We start from the raw sequence: 21,047 nt of genomic DNA, 5'->3' as shown, positions 1-21,047 counted from the left end.
TTGGATAATTTACAAGCTTTAATGTTCATACTTACACATCATCCTAATTTATCCGGCTGATACATATATTGAAATTCAATGAGAGTATTACATAGCAAATAGCTGACTATACAAAACAGTTCAGAAGCAAACCAGAAATTATTTCTAAACCAGCCTGCCATAAACATGCTAGTTTTGAAGGTATACTACATGCTGTGCAGCTTAAAATTAATTTAACAAAAAGCATTAAAATTACATTATTATATGCAGAACTTACTTTATACAGCTGATGAAGCAAGTATATAAATGTACAGAAGGAAGATATTTTTTCAGCTGGTGCCAAATTGACAGAACATATCAGAGTCCAAATTCCATATTTAATGAAATTGTGGACTGATACAGTCTCTTCATTAAAAAGTCTTTTCACATAACTGTATCCAAACTTTTCCTTAATTTTTTACAGAAGTTGTTAAAAAAATGCATTTTCCTGAAATTCATGCCTGTAACTCCATAGTTACTAGATCTAAGAGAGTGCAGGTATTTCCTAACTTAGAAATTACTTTTTTTTAAGTGAAAACCCTTTTTCCCTTTTCTAAGGGAAGACCCTTAAATCATCTATTGGATTATCATTCCTAAAAAGAAAACAGGAATGACTTTTGTAGTAATTCTGAGAAGTATGGAAATAGTTTGCTTTAAAATGAAAAATACTTAGTAAACCATTCTTGATGCTGAGGGTCTTGTTTCTGGTCATCTTTGGTTTGTGGTGGTTCAGTGCCATGTGTCCTGTGCAAACAAATAAGCATTAGCATCACCAACCTACTTACTTACAGTCTTATCAACATGTAATACTTATCCCAGAAAAACTCATCATCCCATGAATGGTTCTGTGCCCACATGAAAGGATGCGGCCTTACAGAAAAAGGTGCCAGCTACAGTTTTAGTGGGATCTGTGCCAGCCAGGTAACTGGACTAGCAGCACTGATTGTAACATGAAGAAAAGCATGAAGCAGAGCTTAACAGCTATGGAGAAACATGTGAACATAGTTCTTAAGTTGATACCCCCAAAAAATTAAACAAAGGATGCTTCAAGGATATGAAGTTTTGAAAATCAGAAAATAACAGCTGCAATTCACTCTTAAAAATACAAAATACAATTTATGCATTAAAAATGTTGGGTAAAAGTTCTATTTGAAACTGAAAGATTTATCTGCACACTACCTGGCATTCATAATCAATCCTATTACATAGTTCCTGATTTTCCATCATTCAGGATTATTTTAACATATGATAGCAAATAGGACTTAACTTATGATTGATTGATTTAAAAGAATTAAGTGAGTAGCAGCCAAGCTACCCTCAGACTCCCTGTACATTTGTTTCCCTTTAAAACAGAAATCCCATTTGCCTTGGCAGTCATCTGGCATGACACAGCATGTTTGTATCTTAAAGAAGTGGGAATTGCCAAACAGGATCTAAGCCTGTGTCCCAGGTTTTTGTCAGCAGTAAGCACCATCTGCCCCCAAGGAAAGAATTCTCTTGCACATAATTTACAGGATAACTAAATCTCCACCAGGAGATAGCTGAGAAGGCTAGATTTTGCCCTGAAATACAGTGGTAAGGTTTGGGGGTTTTTTTAACTGTATATTAGGTACATACATTTTTAACTATTTCTTGAAGAGAGAGTCTATGAGAGTTTTAACGATGTTAAAACACTGAACATCGTTCACATAATTCAAAAATTTGAAGAATTGAAACTCCTCAAAGAGAAAAACCCAAAGAAGTTAAGTATATGCTAATCGATTTTCCAATCTCTAACCTTTGCCAAATGATGAGCCTAGATTCATTTAAATACCTCTTAAAATAAAAATATGCCATCCATATCTACCAAGTGCAAGGTGAAGCAATAAAAATAAGAAGGAAGACACACATCCTTAACAGAACCACTGAAAGATGCCATGTTCACAATTAACTACATTCTTAGTTAAATACTTGCAGCTCCTTTTCCTTTTTTTTTTTGGTTAAGTGTGTGTCTGTGTGTGTGTGTGTTTTGGTTGGTTGGTTGGTTTAGCTTTTTTTTTTTCCCTACCAGGAGAGGTTGCAAGCATAAGGTCTGCTGGGCAGGGATTATAGCCCTTTACTTTTGCAGTAAAGTTCGGGATCTGTCTGCAGAAAACCAAACACACAGAGTTTACTGCACAGTAGGAACCTTACATTGTTGTGTATTTCTACATGTCAAATGTGTTTGAATTGCTACAAGATTCTAAATATGAATTCATTTATCATCATACAAAATGGACAAATACCTTGTGGCAGCACTGCTGTCTGAGGACTGTGTTGATGGAGAGCCCACCCTGAGGCAGCCAGAACTCCGGTCTAAGCTTGTAGATTTTGTTATTTGAGGAGCACTTCTTTTTGATCTCAAGTCACAGCTCAAAAAGCTCTTTGCGTAGGAAGCTAAATTCGGAACACTGACAACACGACTGGGCACCTCAACCTTTTTCTTCTGCTTTTTATTGTAACAGAAAACTTCATTACATACACAATTTTACAATTTATTCTATGAAACCTTAACAATATCTCTTTCCAAAATACCTTATGAGGAGCACCCAAAGAGGAAGATTTCTATCTTTCTCTATGGGCATTTAAATTAAATTCTCAGGGTATGCTGTATCCATGGATTTTGTCATCCAATCAAAACAAGGTGAATTTGACCCTGAGGTTTTAGACACATCAAGGTGCTTTCCACCAACTTAACCTCCCTTCTTTCTATGGTTACTTGTAGAAATATCATGCAGAGGAGCTAGAATGACAGAGGGCAGATATCAGGCAACTAAAACAGATTAATGATTTTCTTCGATGCATGCAACATCCCGATTAGCAACTCCCAAATCTGCAAGCAATGGCCATGCTTATCCCAATGGAAGACTGATGTCAGAGTTCTAGTGTTTTATACTGGCTTAAACACCTGTTATCTATGTTGCATTTATACTTCTAATGAATTTCTCCTATGCTCAATAACTGACTGTAGGTTGGCACTGGAAAGAATTCTACTGAATAACATCATCATAAAAAATGGATAGCATTTTTATTGTCCTGATATGATTAAAATAGTAACAAAACTATCACAATTTGTGATTTTAATTGCATTGCTCATCTTACCTTCATGGAGGGAGTCAAGCATGCTGTATTAGGGTTGAAAGAAAATGACCGATTCCTGTAAGATCCAGTGTTGGCTGAAAGTGAATGCTGACATTTTCTTCCTTCCTGAAGGGAAACAAAGTTATGTGTATGGAAACAGGTACTTATTGGAAACTGGTACGAAAAGATACATTTGTCAAAGTATTCCAGAACAGAAAGAAACAACTAGAATGAAGCAATGTGTGAAACACTGAATAGATTAATAGGTTCTGAAAAACATATGTCCATATAAAAAGCAGTCTTACCACCAGCTGCTTGATAATCTCTTCTCTCTCACTTAATTTGTCTTGCAGACAGTTTATAAGGTGTGTATCTTCAGGCCTGGACTCCCACTTTCTTGACTTTTCTTCTAATTCTTTAAGTCTGTACCGAAGAAAATGAAGACCAGAAAAAAACTGCCTCAGATTAGGTTCAAGAGAAAGTTTGGATGTTCTCTGCCCTATGTTCCAAGCCTAAAATACAGGGACATAGCCAGGCCTTTCCAATAAAACAGGATTTTTATAAAATGGGCACCTGTACATGGTTTATGTAGAAGTATAGAATCTTCGGAGTTCCAAAATAAATTTCCAGGGTTAATCCAAAACACCTGTCCAGTGTAAAATCCAGCCCCTTGTGTGAAATAGTAACAAGCTTGCAAATCATATTGCTAGTCTAATTTCCTAAAGAAGGAAATCAGTGTCAGAGTATCTATACATATCTGTATTCATCTATTTGTTCTCTTTTCTGACCCAGTAACTTTGGAATCCTCAGAATTACTCAGTTCCTGTAACTTTCATGAAGACAGGCTTGGATATACATGCTGCTTTAGTAACCCTGCTAAGTCAAAACCTTAGTAGTCTGAGTTCAGCTTTTTAAATTCCTTACATTTCCCTTTTTTAATGTGTGAGTAAACATTTTTGAGAGGACCACCCCTGACTCTTATTATCTTAGAGTTATCTCCAAGTTAAAATAAAAAGATAAATCTTTACATCTGAAAGGTTTAAAGGTTAGAGGCCTGCTTATATGCCAAGTCTCTCTTCTGGACTTCTGCTGCTTCTGAACAGTTGGGATAAGAGAAAAGGAGGAGGGATATATATATATATATAAGGGATTCTTTCTGAGAGATCTCTTCTGTTCAATCTGAAGCACACAGAACTTCTTAAATCCACAGGGGGCTGCAAACTGTGTTTATTTACATAAGCATCATTTACAATTTTTATGGGCGTGACAATGAGGTTAAGAACCTTTTACTCAACGATGCTGCTCTGCTGAACAAAATTAAGTACAAGACCATGGATCAAGGCCTCTGGTGTCATCTGTAACACAGATGATTTCACACTTCATAGAATTTCTAGATCCTACATGCAAGTTTTAATTTAGCATTGTAGACCTTCATGTATAGTGCTTTACATTAAACAATATCCAGAATTTATTACATTGTGTCTGGGTCTTTTTGGTTTGCAAAGACTATACCTGTACAATTCTATTTTGATCCTTATAATATTTTACTTATGATTAATAAAAAAACTATACGTACTAAAAATAATAAATACTAACAGAACTCATTGCCAGCGTGAGCCAGAGTTTATTGTTAAGTTACTTACGCAGTTTCTAAGGAGAAAATCTTTGCCTGGAGATGTGACTGAGTGCTGCTGAAATCAGATACTATGTTTTCAATTTCCTTCCGGTGATCTCGTTTCAGTATGTCCAGTTCTTTTTTATGCTTGATATTGAGGTCTTCTACCAGTAGCCTTTCATTGGTATTAAAATATGTCTGAATTCTCAGGTTTCAATATTAGTTTATTCTCATTGATCAAAGCATGCAGTTTTGAGGAGTTTTATTGTCTGCAAAGGTAGTTAACTGGGCTAAGATCTGGCTTCTGCCTACAGATTTGACTGACATTTTGGTTGCAATCTGAGAAGAAATATTTTAACACTGAGGAAGAGAAAAATTATTTTGAAAAGTACTTGATCTTCACCTTTCAGGAAATTCAAGGTGTATTCCATATAATGGTCTAGCATTAGTTTGTACATAGGAATCTTAATGATAAAACATGCCAACAAAATAGCATAGGAACTTATTTGTATTAAGCAAAATTATGTTGAAATATCCGGCATTTTAACATGAGGCTCTCATGATATACTTCACTACATATTGCCTATCATTATCCTAATACTAGAAAAAAAAAAAAAAAAAAAAAAAAAAAAAAATTGAAGAAATGTTTTAACAATGCTTTTAACTACAAAATTAATCTTTTTCACACAATATATTTTGGAAGATACCGCTATATGATTAACACCATAAACTGAAAACTAAAATATGCCTACTATTTTCTTAAGTCTAACCATAACACTGCATTCGAATACCAATCTCAAAAGCAATAGGCATCTATTAAAGAATCATAGTCTGATTTTTGTTTGCTATTGCTTGGAGAAACTCGTTCATTAACTCAATAGAGAGCCCATGTTCCATGGTTTACTAATTAAAATAGACCTGCTCAACTCAGCATATTAATAATTGTAATTTTCACAAAAGACATTAGGCTTATCTTTCATTTTCCCCTATCTTCTTTTTAATGTATTCCCAAGCCTGTTTCACTTGTTTCTGTTTCAAAAGGTCCATGAGAGGTTTCTCCCCTTGAAATTAGAGCACAACCATGGAAGTGACTAATTTGGCACTTAGCATAAAATAAGCAGCAGAAGAATAAGGGTAAAAAAGGGAGAAGGTTTCCTTGAAATGAATATTCAGGAGTAGAATATTCTCCTTCAGAAGAGCCATTTGGGGACTTGTTCTCTCTTCCCATAAAAACACCTTTGTCTGCTCTCATCCTCATCCTTGTAAAGGCTTTCTGTACTGGAGGTGGAATTCACACAATTCAAGAGAATGGAAAGAGGAATTATTACTTCAAGCAAATTATGGGTTTCACTTACTTGGCAAGAGTAGGACTAGTAATTTTAAGTAATTTGTTAAAAAAATTTGTCACACGCAAGTAACAAACCACTATCAGCTTTCAAATCAGAAAAGAAACTGGCATAAGACAGGGACACTGCTGTTAAAAGTAAAAATAGCAATTACTTATATGCACCAATTTAACTATTCCCCTACACAAATTATTAGTCTGGCAAAAACAAAGCAAGAGCTGCAAGTTAGTTTTTCAAGTCTTCCATGGGTTAATTTCAGAGTAGCCTGTATCAGAAGCCTAGGTCCACTTCAATGCTTTGGTCCTACCTCCAGTTATTTGAAGGATTTCTCCTTATATAATTTCCATTAATGCTTCCTTCCCAAATGCTTACTGTAGTAGAGCTACACCATTCATTCTCTGTAAAGAAAATCCTCCAGCCTAGCAGCCTTAGCATTTGAGCCTTTTAGACCTCAGCACTGACATGTGAATAATTCTTCTCTTCATGAACAGAGGCTCTAAATTCCTTCAAGGTAGCTTGAGGGCATTAGTGAAACTCTCTGGTTTGCAATTCTTTCTGTTGATCTTGCTTCAAAGGCTTGAAATTAAATTCACTTTGAAGTAACTCTCCAAAGAGTGCAATGGCAAAAAAAAAAAAAGTTACTCATTCTTTAAATATCTACTGACTGGTAGACAGGAATGGAATTACTCTGGCCGCTCTGACAGTCTGCAGAGAGACATTCTATCCATTGAGTGCTTTTCTCTGGACTATACAGGCCATAATTTTAAAGATTCCTTTAAGGGCAAACTCTTCAGAAATCTTTTTATATATACAGCTTGTGCAGTTAGGGGCATACATTCTACACCACTGCAAAAATGAATTGAAAGGTACCCACACACCAGATCCCTCAGTCTCTCTGCAAAGAGAATGTGTTAAGTATGTTCATCCAGAAATTTCAAAGGATTCAACAGCCATTCAAATGCAGTGGGCAGTGAATCCAGTCTTGTCTCTTTTGTAAGTCATGCCGGGGGAGGTTTAGGTTGGATATTAGGAAGAATTTCTTCAAAGGAAGCGTGATTAGACATTGGAATGGGCTACCCAGATGTATTTAAGGAAAGACTGGATGTGGCACCCAGTGCCATGGTCTAGTTGATATAGTGGTGTTTGGTCACAGGTTGGACTCCATGATCTCAGAGGTCATTTCCTGTGGCAAGCACATTTCTCTGTCTCTCAGGATTTTTCATAGAGGTGCGGAGAGAGAAAGAAAGAGAAAACAATTTCTATTTCTGCTCCTTGTTTTTCGTGTGTGGAATGTGTTTGGAGAATTGTTTACGTGGGCTGATTTGCTTGATTGGATTCTGGTGAGGATTGTTTGAGCCTGATGGCCAGTCAGATCCACCTGTGTCTGGACTCCCGCGAACAGGGTCACAAGTTGTGAGTTAGATATGGTAGTTAGAAAAGTAGGTATGTAGTTTTATTATCTTCCTTTATATAGTATATTAATGTATTATAGCATAGTTATAATAAAGAAATCATTCAGCCTTCTGAACTGGAGTTGGACATCAGCATTTCTTCCCACTGGGTTCGCCTGCATTTTACAATATTTTCCAACCTAATTGATCTTGAGATTCTACACTTTTTCTGAACAGAAATGGGAAGGCTCATTTGCACAACATGTGCTGACCCTCTGGCTACACTAAGACATGGTTTACCTTCTACAAGATGGCCACGACTCAAGTCACCTTGCCCTTCCTGTGCCCTGACAGCCTCTCACAGTGCCAGGCTCACCATCGGCCCAGAGGCACTGTCAGTATCCACTGGCACTGCCCTTATTTCCCCTGTGCGAAGCTGGCTGCTACAGCCAAAGCAAACAGGGTATATATGGCATTCTCAAGTGTCCCCTTTGGAATCAACAGTCCATTGGTTTCAGCTAGAGAGTATGTATAAAAATCTGATATTTATTCTCAGAGATTTCTATATTTTTTTTAATAGCTCTTTGATGAGTTTGTGATTTATGTCTTCCAGTGCCTTTGAAAGGCTGACATTATGCACATTTTCTCAAGTCACTCCTGTGGGGATACACTAGACATATTGTTCTGTGACATACAATGAACAATTAGTTCAAATACACGTATTATGGCTGGAGGAGAATGTGAAATGAACTACTGCTTTTGAAAAATCCCTAGTTTCTAAAATTAGTACTCTAGAAAGGAAAGATTCTGACATGCATCGCACTTAGACCACCGCTCACTCTGGCATTATTATTGAATCTCTAGGTAGCACTGTCAAGTGTGAATTCAAGGCAAACCTTCTATGCTGTTTATCTCTATCCTGAAGGTGTGCAGCTTCTTGCTTCTGTGACTCAAACTCAGCACTGAGCAGCTCCATTGTGTCCTTCAAAAGTAAATTCTCTTTCTTGAGTTCAGAAATTTCACTCTGACATTTTTCCAGTTCATCGTGAAGAGATCTGATCTGGCTTTGGCTACTTCCTTCCTAAGAAAAAGGCCAAATTTAGTTATTAACAGCCTCTTATTTTTAATGTTAACATCTTCCTGGAATTGTGTGCATTGCATTTTTGTGACTTGATGTAGGGTCAATTATATGTGCCATGCTACATACGTGCAAGACAAAATCAGGGATCAAAATTTCCTGAATATATTCTACAGTCTCCACAGAATTTATTTTATTGTAACATTCATTCATTTACTTCTTTTGTAGATTCTGATCTTTAATTGGAAAGAAAAAGCTTGCCCACAGGGAGAAGAATTATAAACCTTTAAAGTGAGACATGAAGGCAGAAAACTCATTCCATTTCTGGAAGAGACTGTATACTTTTATTATCACTGGAGAAATTTGATACTATTGCTTTTGCTAAACACAACATGGCAATGAAGTACAAACTGGTCCTTGCCTGTTGCTTCTTCAGTGTCCTCACACTCCTCAGCTCCATCTGTAGTTCTTCTATTTGTTTCTTTAGGTTTGCGCATGATGTCTGTTGCTCGGAGAGTTCCATCCTTAGAGATCCTAGTAACAATCAGACAGTCATTTAGGCAGTCAGAGGCCAGCTGGATGGGGAAGGCAGATACAGGGAATGTAGATGAAAACATTAATTCATTACATTTTGCTTTGTTCCTCATCTCCTTCCCCATTAAGCATAATGGCCTCCTATTACCAGAGAGGTAACTCAGCTGAGCAGTAGTAAGGTGATACAGAGCTACAAAAGCAATGAGTCCACATCACAGTCAGAGAGGTAATTCTGTAGCAGTTGTATTGCAGACTACATCATCACCATTGTTTCTTCTAATCTTGACCTTTACTGGAGCACCCTCCGCTTCCCTGTTAATTGAACTGGTGTTCTACCGAGGGCCATAAGGCAGATTGAGGAAAGCTCTCATTGTGTAAGAGAAGTACAATGCTTATGCAAGCTCATGTGTTATATAATGCAACTTTAGTGTATATTAGGTACAAGTTTTTCAAGTACAAGAAGAAAAACATTTTTATCTCTGTTGTCTCTCTACAATTTTTCTTGAAGAAAAGAATCTATCTGTGGAAAGTATAAACTTTAGAGAGCAAGAAATCTTTCTAACAAATTTTAATTACTGGTGGAAAAAACTCCAAGAATAAAAATCAGTTTGTATGAAAAATACGTTCAAATTATTCTTTATTTAATTAAAAAACATTTTATAGATGAGCTTTAATAACCTGAGATTAAACCTGGAAATATTACACATCTTGCTAGTGCAGTGTTCTGCTTAGTTCTAAGCAGTTTTGGGCACTTTTGAAACTGACTAAACAGTACATAGGGAACAACTGATCTCCACTGCTGAACTCAATAGAACAGACTTGAAGCACATATAAAAATTCATCTCAATATAGAAAAAGAAGAGTAAAGTCATATAAACTAATTATAATTTTCCAATCTGATATGCCTGATAATGCATACTTGAATGTTGTACACCATACTACTCTCTCAGCAACATTTTGCTACTGACAATTGAGAGCTTGGTTAACAAAGAATATTAAGACTATAATGTTGAAATTGCAAGGTATGAAAAAAGAGATTAACAAAGACCCGAGTTCCTAGAAGATGGGAAAGAAAATGAATGGGATGAAAGTCAGTGGTTCTCAGCATATATATAATCAAGCAGTAGGAACTGTGCATGACATGAGACACTATACCTAGCAATAGGGTTTGCTGCTTTTGTATCTGCTCAAGTTCATCATGTAATTCTTTCTTTGCTTTCTCTTCCAAGGTTTGTATTTCCAGCCTATGAGACTGATGTTGGATCTTGAAAGTCTCATTAAATTCCTTTTTCAAACGTTCTTCTGCCTCCTGTAAGCAAAAGTCCCCCCAAAAACAAAGTAGTTGGAGCCTGTTTATCAGCCTGTTGTTTTACTTGTAATGCTAGGATGATGGCCTTTCATTGTAGAACTTTAATTTTCATCACCACATTACAAGACATTTTACCAATGCAAGCATAAAAATGAGCTGAAGTTAAAATTAACACTTAATAGCTACAAGATAAATTATCAGTGTACCACCTCTTAGATTTGTTGAGCATGATGAAATAATAACACCAATATCTTAGCACTATTTGACATTAGAAAGTTTTATTATTCAACATACAAAGGCCTCCAGATTTGACCTGTTTGTCATTACTTATCACAGTGTGTCAGACAAAGGCAACAATCTTTCCTTGTATCACTCTTGGGTCATGCTTCCACTGTCATTAGAAGTACTGCTGGTACACTGTAAATGATGGAGCAGTTGCTTTGTAATGGCTCTGAAAGCAAACTCCTGTCCTCAGTTTTATTCTTACCAACTCACTTGACAAAAACAAGCCTTCAGATTGGTTTTGTCAAAACTGGAATTTTATTTGGAATATATAAACAAGATATTAAATTCTACTTAGGGTGGTTTTATTACCTATGTTTCATAAAGTCCTCTAAGCTTTGGGAACCAACAGGGACATCTGAACTCCATGCCACAATCACATGTACATTTTTCAAGTTGATTTTTTCTTGGACAGCAACAATCTTTAGAACTTCAGTATATTGCATTAACATTTTGTCACTGAAATCAATTCACTTGAACCTTTAAAAGCTTTGGCTATCCACATACTGAATTGATTTCTTGAAGGTATATAAGGCAATACACATCACTATATGTGTCTATTATACTTAAGTACTTATGTATAAATTAATAATGGATGAAAAATAATAAAACTGACTCCTGTTATTAATACACTCAGGAATTGTATTTCTGAAGCAGGTGCACAGATAAAGGAGCTTGTATTCATTGCAGCCTAACTGTAGGGTATATTATATTCACACTGTGGTTCTAAGTTAAAATGTAAAAATTATTTTAAAAAATTATTTTAAAAATTATTAAAAAAAAACCCCAAAAATCCCACAAACCACCAACCAACCCACCCCTCCTAGCCTGATGATGAGGAGGTTTCAAAATCACAGAATAATTAATTATGTGCAACAATAGCAACCCATCATTAAACTAATTTGAGGCGACTGAGTTTTGATAACTGGCTCTCACTTAGATGGTTTATCCCATAAATATATGTATTTTTTAACATTAGTATGTAGTAAACTGACCTTGAGTTCCTGATCCTTGCTTTTCTCCAACATTTTTAAGACTTTTTGATGTGATGCCTCCAACTGCAGTTTAACATTTTGGTTTTCTTTAATGGTGTTTTGAAGATCCTGCAAAAGCTTCTCTTTTTCTTTGTTGGACTGTAGATTATGTTTCTTCAGTGACTCCTTGAAATTATTTGCTTGTTGTTCTAATATTTGCTTCAGCTGAGCCACCTTCCAGAAAAGTAAGTCAGCAGGATAGGATTAATGGCTGCATTCACAATGGAAAGGAATTATGTAAAGCTGAATACATTTTATGAGCTTGTGATGCTCTATGAAAAAATAGCAAGATGCTTGTTTTGTGCAAGGAGCCCTTTTTTCAGTGAAGAATGACAACATTTTTGCATATACTGTCTGTTACTCATCAAGTACTTTTTAAAAATTTCAAATCATCTCCATCTAATATGTGCAATCCATAGTTCAATTTGCACAATAATGTGGCACAAACCAGAAGGCAGACCTAAGGCTCTGCTGAAGCTATCCAGCAAAACCGATATATTTACTTTGAAACAGGACCTAGCTTCACCTGCCTCAGACTGAGTTTAAGTTCACTATTCATCCAGTTGTTTCTTGGCTTCTTCCATTCTGTCATCCAATGAAACCAATTTTCCAATTTTCCTGATCAAGCTAGTGAAGAATAATTGCCAAATACTACTTGTAATGAAAAACATTAATTGTCTTTAATACATCTATGTAATGGGATCTGTCTGTGGCCTGGATACACTCCAAGAATAGGCAGATGCCAGAGCCACTTGCCAACCACACTTTTGTTTCAAAAGATGATGATTTTTTTTTATTACTTTTTAAAGAAATATGTGGTAAATCATAAGATTTAATCAAAGGGGCACTTTGGTTTCTAGTTACAGAAAAAAACCTACTTTGTCTTTATACCTATTGAACTCAAGCCAATGTTTTCCTATAAAAAGAAAGGAAACACTGAAGTTTTTAGGTACTGCAGTTCCTTATAAAATTAACCTGTGATGTGAGAGAGTTAATGCTGTACAGCCCCTCCTATCAGCTGACACAATATGCATTAGCATCACTACACTCAAGTATGCATTTTTTTAATGGGCTTCCTGAAAATAAAGGGACTGAAAAAATGTGTCAGAAAAATAGGCTGTATATTTTATAGTAAAAAAGTTTGAAACAGGAAAAACTTTATTTGGAATACTTCTTAAGCAAATTAGTCATCTAGGCAGGAAAGATGAAAAAATATATATATATATATATATATAAACTTCATCTGTGGTCACAATGTCATAAACTTCCCCAACTCTTCACAGACAATTATTGGCCCAAAGGACTTCTAACATGAAACAAAAGATCCTACTAACTAGAAATAGGCTAAGCTGGGAACACAATGTAGTAAGAAATCACATGGAAAGGTAGTTTTAAAACCATTATTTTTCAGTTATTAAGGAGAAAAGCCCTACAGACATACATACAAAGACATTCTTTCTCATGAATCTTGCTACTTCTAACAGAGGTTAAGAAACAAACATTTCCATCCTATTATGTTTCCTCTTCCTGTCTTGCTATTTAAAAGGTTTTCAAATACACCAGTGAAAATCCTTCTCTGGAATGTTCTGCAGTGCCCAGTGCAAAGTATTTTTTTGCACTTCCTGACTTCTAAATAGATAGAACTTCAATTTGCTGAAGTTGGTAAAGTAGCATTCAAGACAATGAAACTCTGCCAACTCACATCAGTCCAGAATCTATTTGGATGTTTTCATTATTAACAAAGCAACAACACTCTGGGAATTTCGTGTTTTATAATGTCCTCCTGCTGCAGAACAACAGTTCTTAAAAAACCTGTACCTTAATTCCATTACTAATTCACTTTTATCTACCAGAATTACTTAAAGTGATCTCAGAGATGAAAACATTACCTAACATAACATACACAGTAATATGGCATAAGAAGTAAAAACAAAATAAACTGTATTTTACTTGTTTTTTAGGCTTATTTCAGAGTTTCAATGAACTTCAATGAAGTTCACAGTAAACAATATTCCTAAACTTGTGGCAATTCCTGACCAGAGGAGTTTCTGACTGTGTTCTTTGGCTGCTATTCGGTGGAATCTTCAAGATCCATAAAAACTCTGGGCATTGCTGTGCTGGCATTGTACAAAGATGTATCATGACAAGCTGAACTTTGCACTTCCATTTTCTGTATCTTGTAATTCCAGAATAGAACAGAATCATAGAATATTCTGAGCTGGAAGGGACCCACAGGGATTATAGAAGTCCAACTCCTGGCCCTGCACAGCCTCATCCCCAGGAGTCACAACATGTGCCTGAGAGCATTGCCCAAACACTCCTTGAATTCTGTCAGGCTTGGTGCTGTGACCACTTCACTGAAGTGGTCAACCACCCTCTAGGGGAAAAGCCTGTCTCTAATATCCAACCTAAACCTCCCCTGACAGCTTCAGACCATTCCCTGGGTCTTGTCACTGGTCACCAGAGAGAAGATATCAGCATCTGCCCCTTCTGTTCCACTCACAAAGAAGTTCTGGACTGCAATGAGGCCTCCCCTCAGTCTCCTCTTCTCCAGGCTGAACAGAACAAGTGACCTCAGCTGCTCTTCATACGACGTCCCCTCAAGACCCTTCAGCATCCCTGCAGCCATCCTTTGGACACTTTCTAATAGCTTCATGTTTTTCTTATATTGTGGCACCAAGATTCTCTAACACATGCTGAAGAGATCCTGTAGTTCAAAACCAAGGAACTGGAGGGCCCTAATGAATTAGCATTCAACCCACACAGGATCTCACATCTTTCCTTCCAAATGACCAAACAGATGCAAGTCTGATTTCCTTATTCATAAAAATCTTATCAACACAGAAATACTGCCACATTGAAGTGCAACCCCAGAGAGATGAAATTATCATTCTTCTGTCTACTCAGCATAGTGTTCCAGCTATGTCAGTCCAACCAAAAACGGGTCTTAAGCAGCCAAGGAAGCTATTTTTAGATCTGAAATTGTATCCAGGTTAGTACTGGATTAGTAACAGCACATTGCCTAACCTCTGAGGCAGAAGCTCTGGGCTGAGCCATTGCAAAGGTTCCCAGATGGGAAACATGCCCTCAGTGAAACATAACATTATACAGTAAATGCTGCTTTCTTGGCTGTGAATATTCATGTACCTATAGCAGGAAACTATTACAAGTTGAAATGACTTCACTACCCTACCAATATTGCCAAGACTTAGTTCAGAAAGTAACTTTTGGATTAATCAAGAAAAATGCAAAATTTCTCTTCAAATGGAGCATTTCCTCCTTTTTCAGAGCAGTCAGATTCTAAATACAATAAAATATTTTTTTGTGTATCTGTTCATATTTACCATGGCTCTGGGAACATATGGCATGCTATGTACTATTTAATATTATTTATGTTTATAGTGGCAATAATTTTCTAGCACTCTTTGCTAATTTACTATGATCTTGTGATGTGAGTGGATGAGCAGTTAGAAAACATAAGTTTCTTTCATATTTTACTGTCCTGAACATGTGATTTCAAGAAAAGTAATTTGATTGCCCATGACCTTATTTTTTGCATCTGCAAAACCTGAGGAATAAACCTTCATGTCATAAACTTTTCATTCTGAATTGGCCAATATAGTTTGGATTGACCTGAAATTCTCTCAGAGAAGAATCTGTAGGAAACAGTGACATGCAGAAATGTGCAATGAAACTTAAAAATAGCCAGAAATTTCAGAACATTAAACTACATGTAATTCTGTATTTTTAAGACTGGGAAATAGATAGAATGTCAGAATGTCACTGTTTGATAACAGAATGTATAAATATATTTTAGAGGAGAAATGAAAAAGAAAAACCCATGCTGCACTCATAACTAGTACAGCTAGTGTAGCACAGATGGGAGAAAAACCAGGTGTGGTTTACCATAAATGAGCACAACCCCTGCCCTGATTGCTGGAACATCACACCAAGGGGAAGTATAAAGGGAGGACAGTGTTTTGCTTAGCCTCCTCATGAGCCTATCTGTCCTTTCTCTCTCTTTAAACACTTAGCAAGAACTTATTATGGCCACTGAGAGGCTACAAATGTCAACTGAAGAAGATCTAGGTCTTCATCTTTTGCAGAGTTATTGCCATGCAAACTCCCACTGAACTTGAGGGAAGTAAAACTGGTTAGAATCAGTGAAGATACATTCTCTATGCATGAAAAAAAATCAGAAAGTTAACAGGACTTGTAAGGAAGATTCTAATCTCACTTTGTCCTGTAAACAAACAATCAGAGTCGCTCTGCAACCCTGATATAGCCAAACTCCTCACCTTTGCACACCTCCAAAGAATAATATATGAAATAAATAGGCTTGTCAAAATCTTCATAGATATTTAGAAGCAGTTATTTCTGTTATTTCTATTTGGAATCCTTGCATATTTTATTAAGTGATAGACACAACAAATAGTATTAAAATCTAATCCAGAATCTCTCAGATGGGGTGAAAAATGAAAAGACTTTTTGTTACTGTGTTACATTTATGCCCAGTTTACCTCAAGTGAAGAGTTTTGAAGTTTCCCAGTCAGAACTTCTTTTTCTTTCTCTAGTTGCTTCAGTTCACACTCAGATTTTCTTTTAAATTCATCTAGCTGTGTCTGGAGCTCCTAAAATTAAAAAAAAAAAAAAAAAAAAAAAAGACAAGAATATGCAATAGATGGGACAAAACATGCAGCATGAAAAAGAACACTTTTCTTCTACATTAACCTAGATAATACAGCAGTGTACACAATAGTACATGCTGCTGTCATTTAATGTCACTCGTGTTATTTAATTTAAAACATGTACACAGTTTGGTTCTAGTATCACTGAGAGACAATACAGCTCACATTATCCTAATCTTCTACTGAAAACTTCCCTAAGGTGCAAAACTGTACAGCATGAAGAATCAGACTGTTTTGCCTTGAGTGGTGTTAATGTTCAAAAATAATTTAGTATGCAAGAGTCACCCACAAGATCTGAAAATTTGTAAATATACATTGGCCATATAAATAACAAGATGACTAATGGGCAATTAGTGGAAAGAGAATCAAAGTAAGCAATATCTGACAGCATCAATAAAGAAAATCATGGTGTGGAAGTAAAAATGAAATAAAATAATAATAATTAAAAAATAGGATTATAAAATCACCATGTTGCTGGAAATAGTTCAAAAATCAATGAGCATCAGTTGCAAGACAGTGACCAAGAGCTTGTAGCAATTGTTTGTAGCAAGTGTTAGCAATTACTTGTTGTAAAAAGACTGAATGTGCAACTTCTAGAAGCTTCCTGAAGTGATACACACTACAAATTCATTAGTGTACTTACTCTTCCTATCTGTGCAAATTTGCTAACTCAAAAATCATTCTACAGTGTCTTCAGGCACTACAAATGAAGGAAACAGAAAAAAATAACTACTTAACACCTCCCCCATCCTGTACAATTCCTTCTCACACGCCACTGTGTAAAACTAAGGTAGAAATTAAAGGATGGAATTAAACAGATACATGAATATTGCAAGGAAGGAATTAGCTTTAGTTTTGCCTGTACAAAAAGGAGCAGATATATCTTTTTGATTAAAACACCAAGATCAGGTGCAACATTCCCACTTCAACTCTGTCAACTGACTTTCTTCTCTGTATCTTAATTTTTCTATCTGGAAAAATAGATGTAACACTTCCTTAACAGCTGTTACAGGCTTTAGTTGAACAAGAGGATATAAACAACATCAATCATTTTAAAAATTGTAATTTAATTTGTTTTACTAACTCAATATTTTCCTGATTAAATTAATATGAGAATAATATCTCTGAGTAGATATTATTATAAGCAATAATATTTATTGCCTATAAAAATACATGTCTACTAGTATGCCTTTTTTATAAAGTATGAAGTGTTCAATACTTAAATTTAATCTGACTCACATGAAGAGCTTCAGCCTGGCATAATTTTAAGAATACATGTACAAGCTAATAATAAGTAGAATACACTATATAAATGCAAAGTCATTTCCATGAGGCTTCACTACTGTAACTATGTACCTTGAGGCATTGCATCTTCAGCTACTGATCAAAAGTGAGCCATTCCCCAAGCAGATACAATCATTTACTCACCCGGGTTCAATTTTGAGAAATAAGATTGTATAAATGTATAAACGCCAGCAGTTTCATGGACATTAATTCTTTTGGCAGGCACTAAACACAATTCCTAGTCTCCAAGACTGGGCAGGTACTATAAAGCTCAACATTTAGGGACAGCAGCTGCTTGCTTTTTATGACTTCACAACTTGTCAGCAAGTGTTTAATTATTCTCAAGTAAATATTGAATTCAGAAAGCTATAGCAGTGTTGAATGCAGAAAATTGGTTCATTCTTAGTACCAAGAAGGGTCTAGAAACCACTTGACCAGTAGCCTTATTGTCCCACTCTACAAACTGCTGAAATTAACTTTCTTTATCTGCCTAGAAGATCTTCGATGAACACCGATGTCCATTAGGAGTCAGAAACTAACTTCCCCCCCTTAGCTTATGCTCAAATTTGGCAAATCACAGACGTGCACTGACTTGTGAGCTCCACTTATCATTGAAGAACATGCTTAAAACTAAATACATGTTTCAAGGTTATCCTCCCTTTGAACAGAATTGAGCTCATGCTTAGGTTCTTATTGCACAAAAACATTAGAGACTGCAAATTTCCTAAAGCCAAAGGATTCAGTCACAGACAGCAGCTCTGATGAAAGTGAAATTCTTTGAAGACTCTCTTAAGCCAATTGCTGCTAATGTATATCAACAACAAAAATAACAGCTCACCCACTTAAAACACACTGAAAAAAAGGTATTGCTCAGGTAAGCTGTTTGGATCTACATGAAGATGAGCCATCTTTCTGACTGAAGTTAAATAAGGACATACATATATATATGTGTGTGTATGTATGCATTGTAAATAGCTGTAATTTCATTGGTAACACATGCACTCTGAATTAATTTACCAGCACTTTGCAGAATTAGATCCTCTTCCTAATCAATACAAAATTCTGCTGTTTCACAGCAGAAATCCATGAAAATTTAATTCAGAAATTGGAATAACACCCACAATACATTCTTCTTCAGGAAGGATCTTCTATAAAACACTCCAACTGCCACATGCAAAGAATGCAAGGGTAAGTATTGCTAAGAAGGCCATTTATCCCAGCAAGGATAAATTCACCTTTCTGTCTTTGGAGCTTTTCACAGAAATAAATCAGTCTGACCTTTTTTTTTTTTTTTTTTTTTCTTTTTCTGATTTTTTTTTCTGTAGCAAGAAAATCCTGGCATTTTATGTTAATTCAAAGTGCCTACAGTGAGCATAATTCAAATGCTGTTGCTGTGACCAATAAGATTAAAACCAGATGAATTAAAGCATCTATAAATAGAAGAACATTCCTACCTTCTGCCTTTTTTTTTCTTTTCCCAGATTCCATGAAGTCTTAGACTGGCCTGATTTCCTTAGTAGCCTTCATTACATGATCTACCATTCCTTTTAACAGCTATTCCTTCAGACAAATCTTTTCCTTATAGGACTGAATCCTGATTTTACAAAGAAAGTTCTCTCTTTTATTCATACCCTCTTTGTAAACAGCTACAGTTTCCATAGTCTATAAAACACACTAGATATATTGTACAAAAAAAAATCCCCAGGGTAGAACTCTAGGGTCACAGTAGTCTATTTTGTACTGAAAATGCTATTTAGATGGAAATACTCCACTGAAAAATATTGGCTTTATTTTAGTTAAAAATGTAGAACTGTACTGATTCAGTAAGATAAGCCTTTTCTGCAGTCTAGAAATGATTTGGGGTTTTATGCTGCTCTGGTTTGAGCCTGGGTGTGTAACTCACTTCCAACGATGCAGGCTGCCTCAAGGACATCCTTAGTCCTGTGAAAAAGGACAGTAGACGATTTGCTGACTGTGATGCCAAGTCTAATTTTCCTAAATGCTAGCTTAACAATAGTTAAAGAGAACAAAAAAGTATAGAAAAGACTCAGGGCTGAACAGTTGCTTAAGGGAGATATTGTACAGAGGGTACTCTCAGGATGAACACATTCTTGATTTTACTGAGTTTATTCCTGCTATCATTTCTGCACAGCTTTTCAGAATAACCACTTTCTATATTAAAAAATAAATAAATCAGTATTCCAGCTTGACCTCAGCAGAGAAAGTCTGCCTTAGACATTGTTCTCTTTAAGGATTTGGTTACAGAAGCAGGTGAACACTATGCCCTGGTCTAGCCCAAGGACTCCTTTGCTGTCTTTACAGAAACTTGTGCACTTCAGGTTATGAACACAAGTGAGCATTCCACTGAATGAGCTCAGGGATCTGGGAATCTTACAGGATTTACTCCTGTACAATAAAGCCATCAATCATAAAAAAAAACCTACGTTGATTTCAGTACTTTTGGTATAGCATGTCTTAGAATATTTGAGAGCAAATCACCTCTTAAAGCTCTTGCACATCTTCAGAGTTGCTCTTAGACTCTCTTTGGTAGAAATCATTTGCTGCAGCTCTGTTATTTGATGTTTCAGTTCATCTACTTTTTTAACAGCTTTGCTTTGGGAATTCAATATAGCTTCCATATCTTCTGTGGTACCAAAATTTACATTTCAAGTAGCATAAATAACTTGCAGAATTTCCAATATCAGTGACTACTAACATGGGAAATACTTTAGAATGACATTAATGAGCATTTTACCTGCTTTATGCAGGATTTCCTTTTCTTGATGTGAACTTCTCTCTTTTGACTACACTTAGATCTTCTTTCTCTTTTTTCACTATACATTTTGATCTCAGAATTTCTTGCTGTGTTCACTTAAGCTACACTTCCAAATCCTAAAATATGCATGACATTACTTTCATGTTTATTACATATGTAATTTTCTTGTTATAAGAAATAAATGGTCATTTTCTCTCTTGGTGTTCCATGATATAAATCACCTACAGAGCTGGTTTAAATGCATTTTCTTGCTCTTCCATACCCTTAAACTGTCTCTGCTGCCAGAATATTTGTGATGTGGGAGCCCTTCCCTCCAGCGTAGTTGGCATTATTGTAAAGTGAATACCCATCAATAGTTACCATCTAAAAGATGTCTGAGATTATCCTAAATTTGAAATAGGTTATACTTCTAATAATTTCATGACAACTTAAGCCAAAATTTAATGAATATTAATTAGGTTTTTTTCAGTTGCTGAAATACAACAGTTTGTAACATAATCCATTATACAGATGCCTAAACTCAGAAAAAATGTGTACAGACTTTGTTGGGAGTTGTCTTTCCATAACTAATGGAAAAAATTTGAACCATACTG

At 35.8% G+C, this 21,047-nt stretch overlaps 1 protein-coding gene across 2 annotated transcripts in view; it reads right to left on the bottom strand.

Moving 5' to 3' along the window:
* The window catches only part of FAM184B (family with sequence similarity 184 member B), a 36,755-nt gene continuing 15,708 nt past the window's right edge, over positions 1-21,047 (bottom strand). The window contains exons 3-12 of one of the 2 annotated variants that reach the window (XM_053941263.1): positions 16,227-16,337; positions 11,668-11,880; positions 10,237-10,390; positions 8,969-9,081; positions 8,366-8,550; positions 4,761-4,907; positions 3,423-3,540; positions 3,139-3,243; positions 2,283-2,485; positions 1-762 (exon numbers count right to left, since the gene is read on the bottom strand). In XM_053941263.1, the coding sequence (XP_053797238.1) occupies positions 672-762; positions 2,283-2,485; positions 3,139-3,243; positions 3,423-3,540; positions 4,761-4,907; positions 8,366-8,550; positions 8,969-9,081; positions 10,237-10,390; positions 11,668-11,880; positions 16,227-16,337 (1,440 nt within the window). In that variant the 3' untranslated portion in view covers positions 1-671. The remainder of the gene's footprint in view (positions 763-2,282; positions 2,486-3,138; positions 3,244-3,422; positions 3,541-4,760; positions 4,908-8,365; positions 8,551-8,968; positions 9,082-10,236; positions 10,391-11,667; positions 11,881-16,226; positions 16,338-21,047) is intronic. The other variant, XM_053941264.1, reaches the window with a different exon arrangement.

This window comes from Vidua chalybeata, chromosome 4 (genome assembly GCF_026979565.1).
Source record: "Vidua chalybeata isolate OUT-0048 chromosome 4, bVidCha1 merged haplotype, whole genome shotgun sequence".
NCBI lineage: Eukaryota > Metazoa > Chordata > Aves > Passeriformes > Viduidae > Vidua > Vidua chalybeata.
This window is presented reverse-complemented; position numbering and strand designations above follow the sequence as displayed.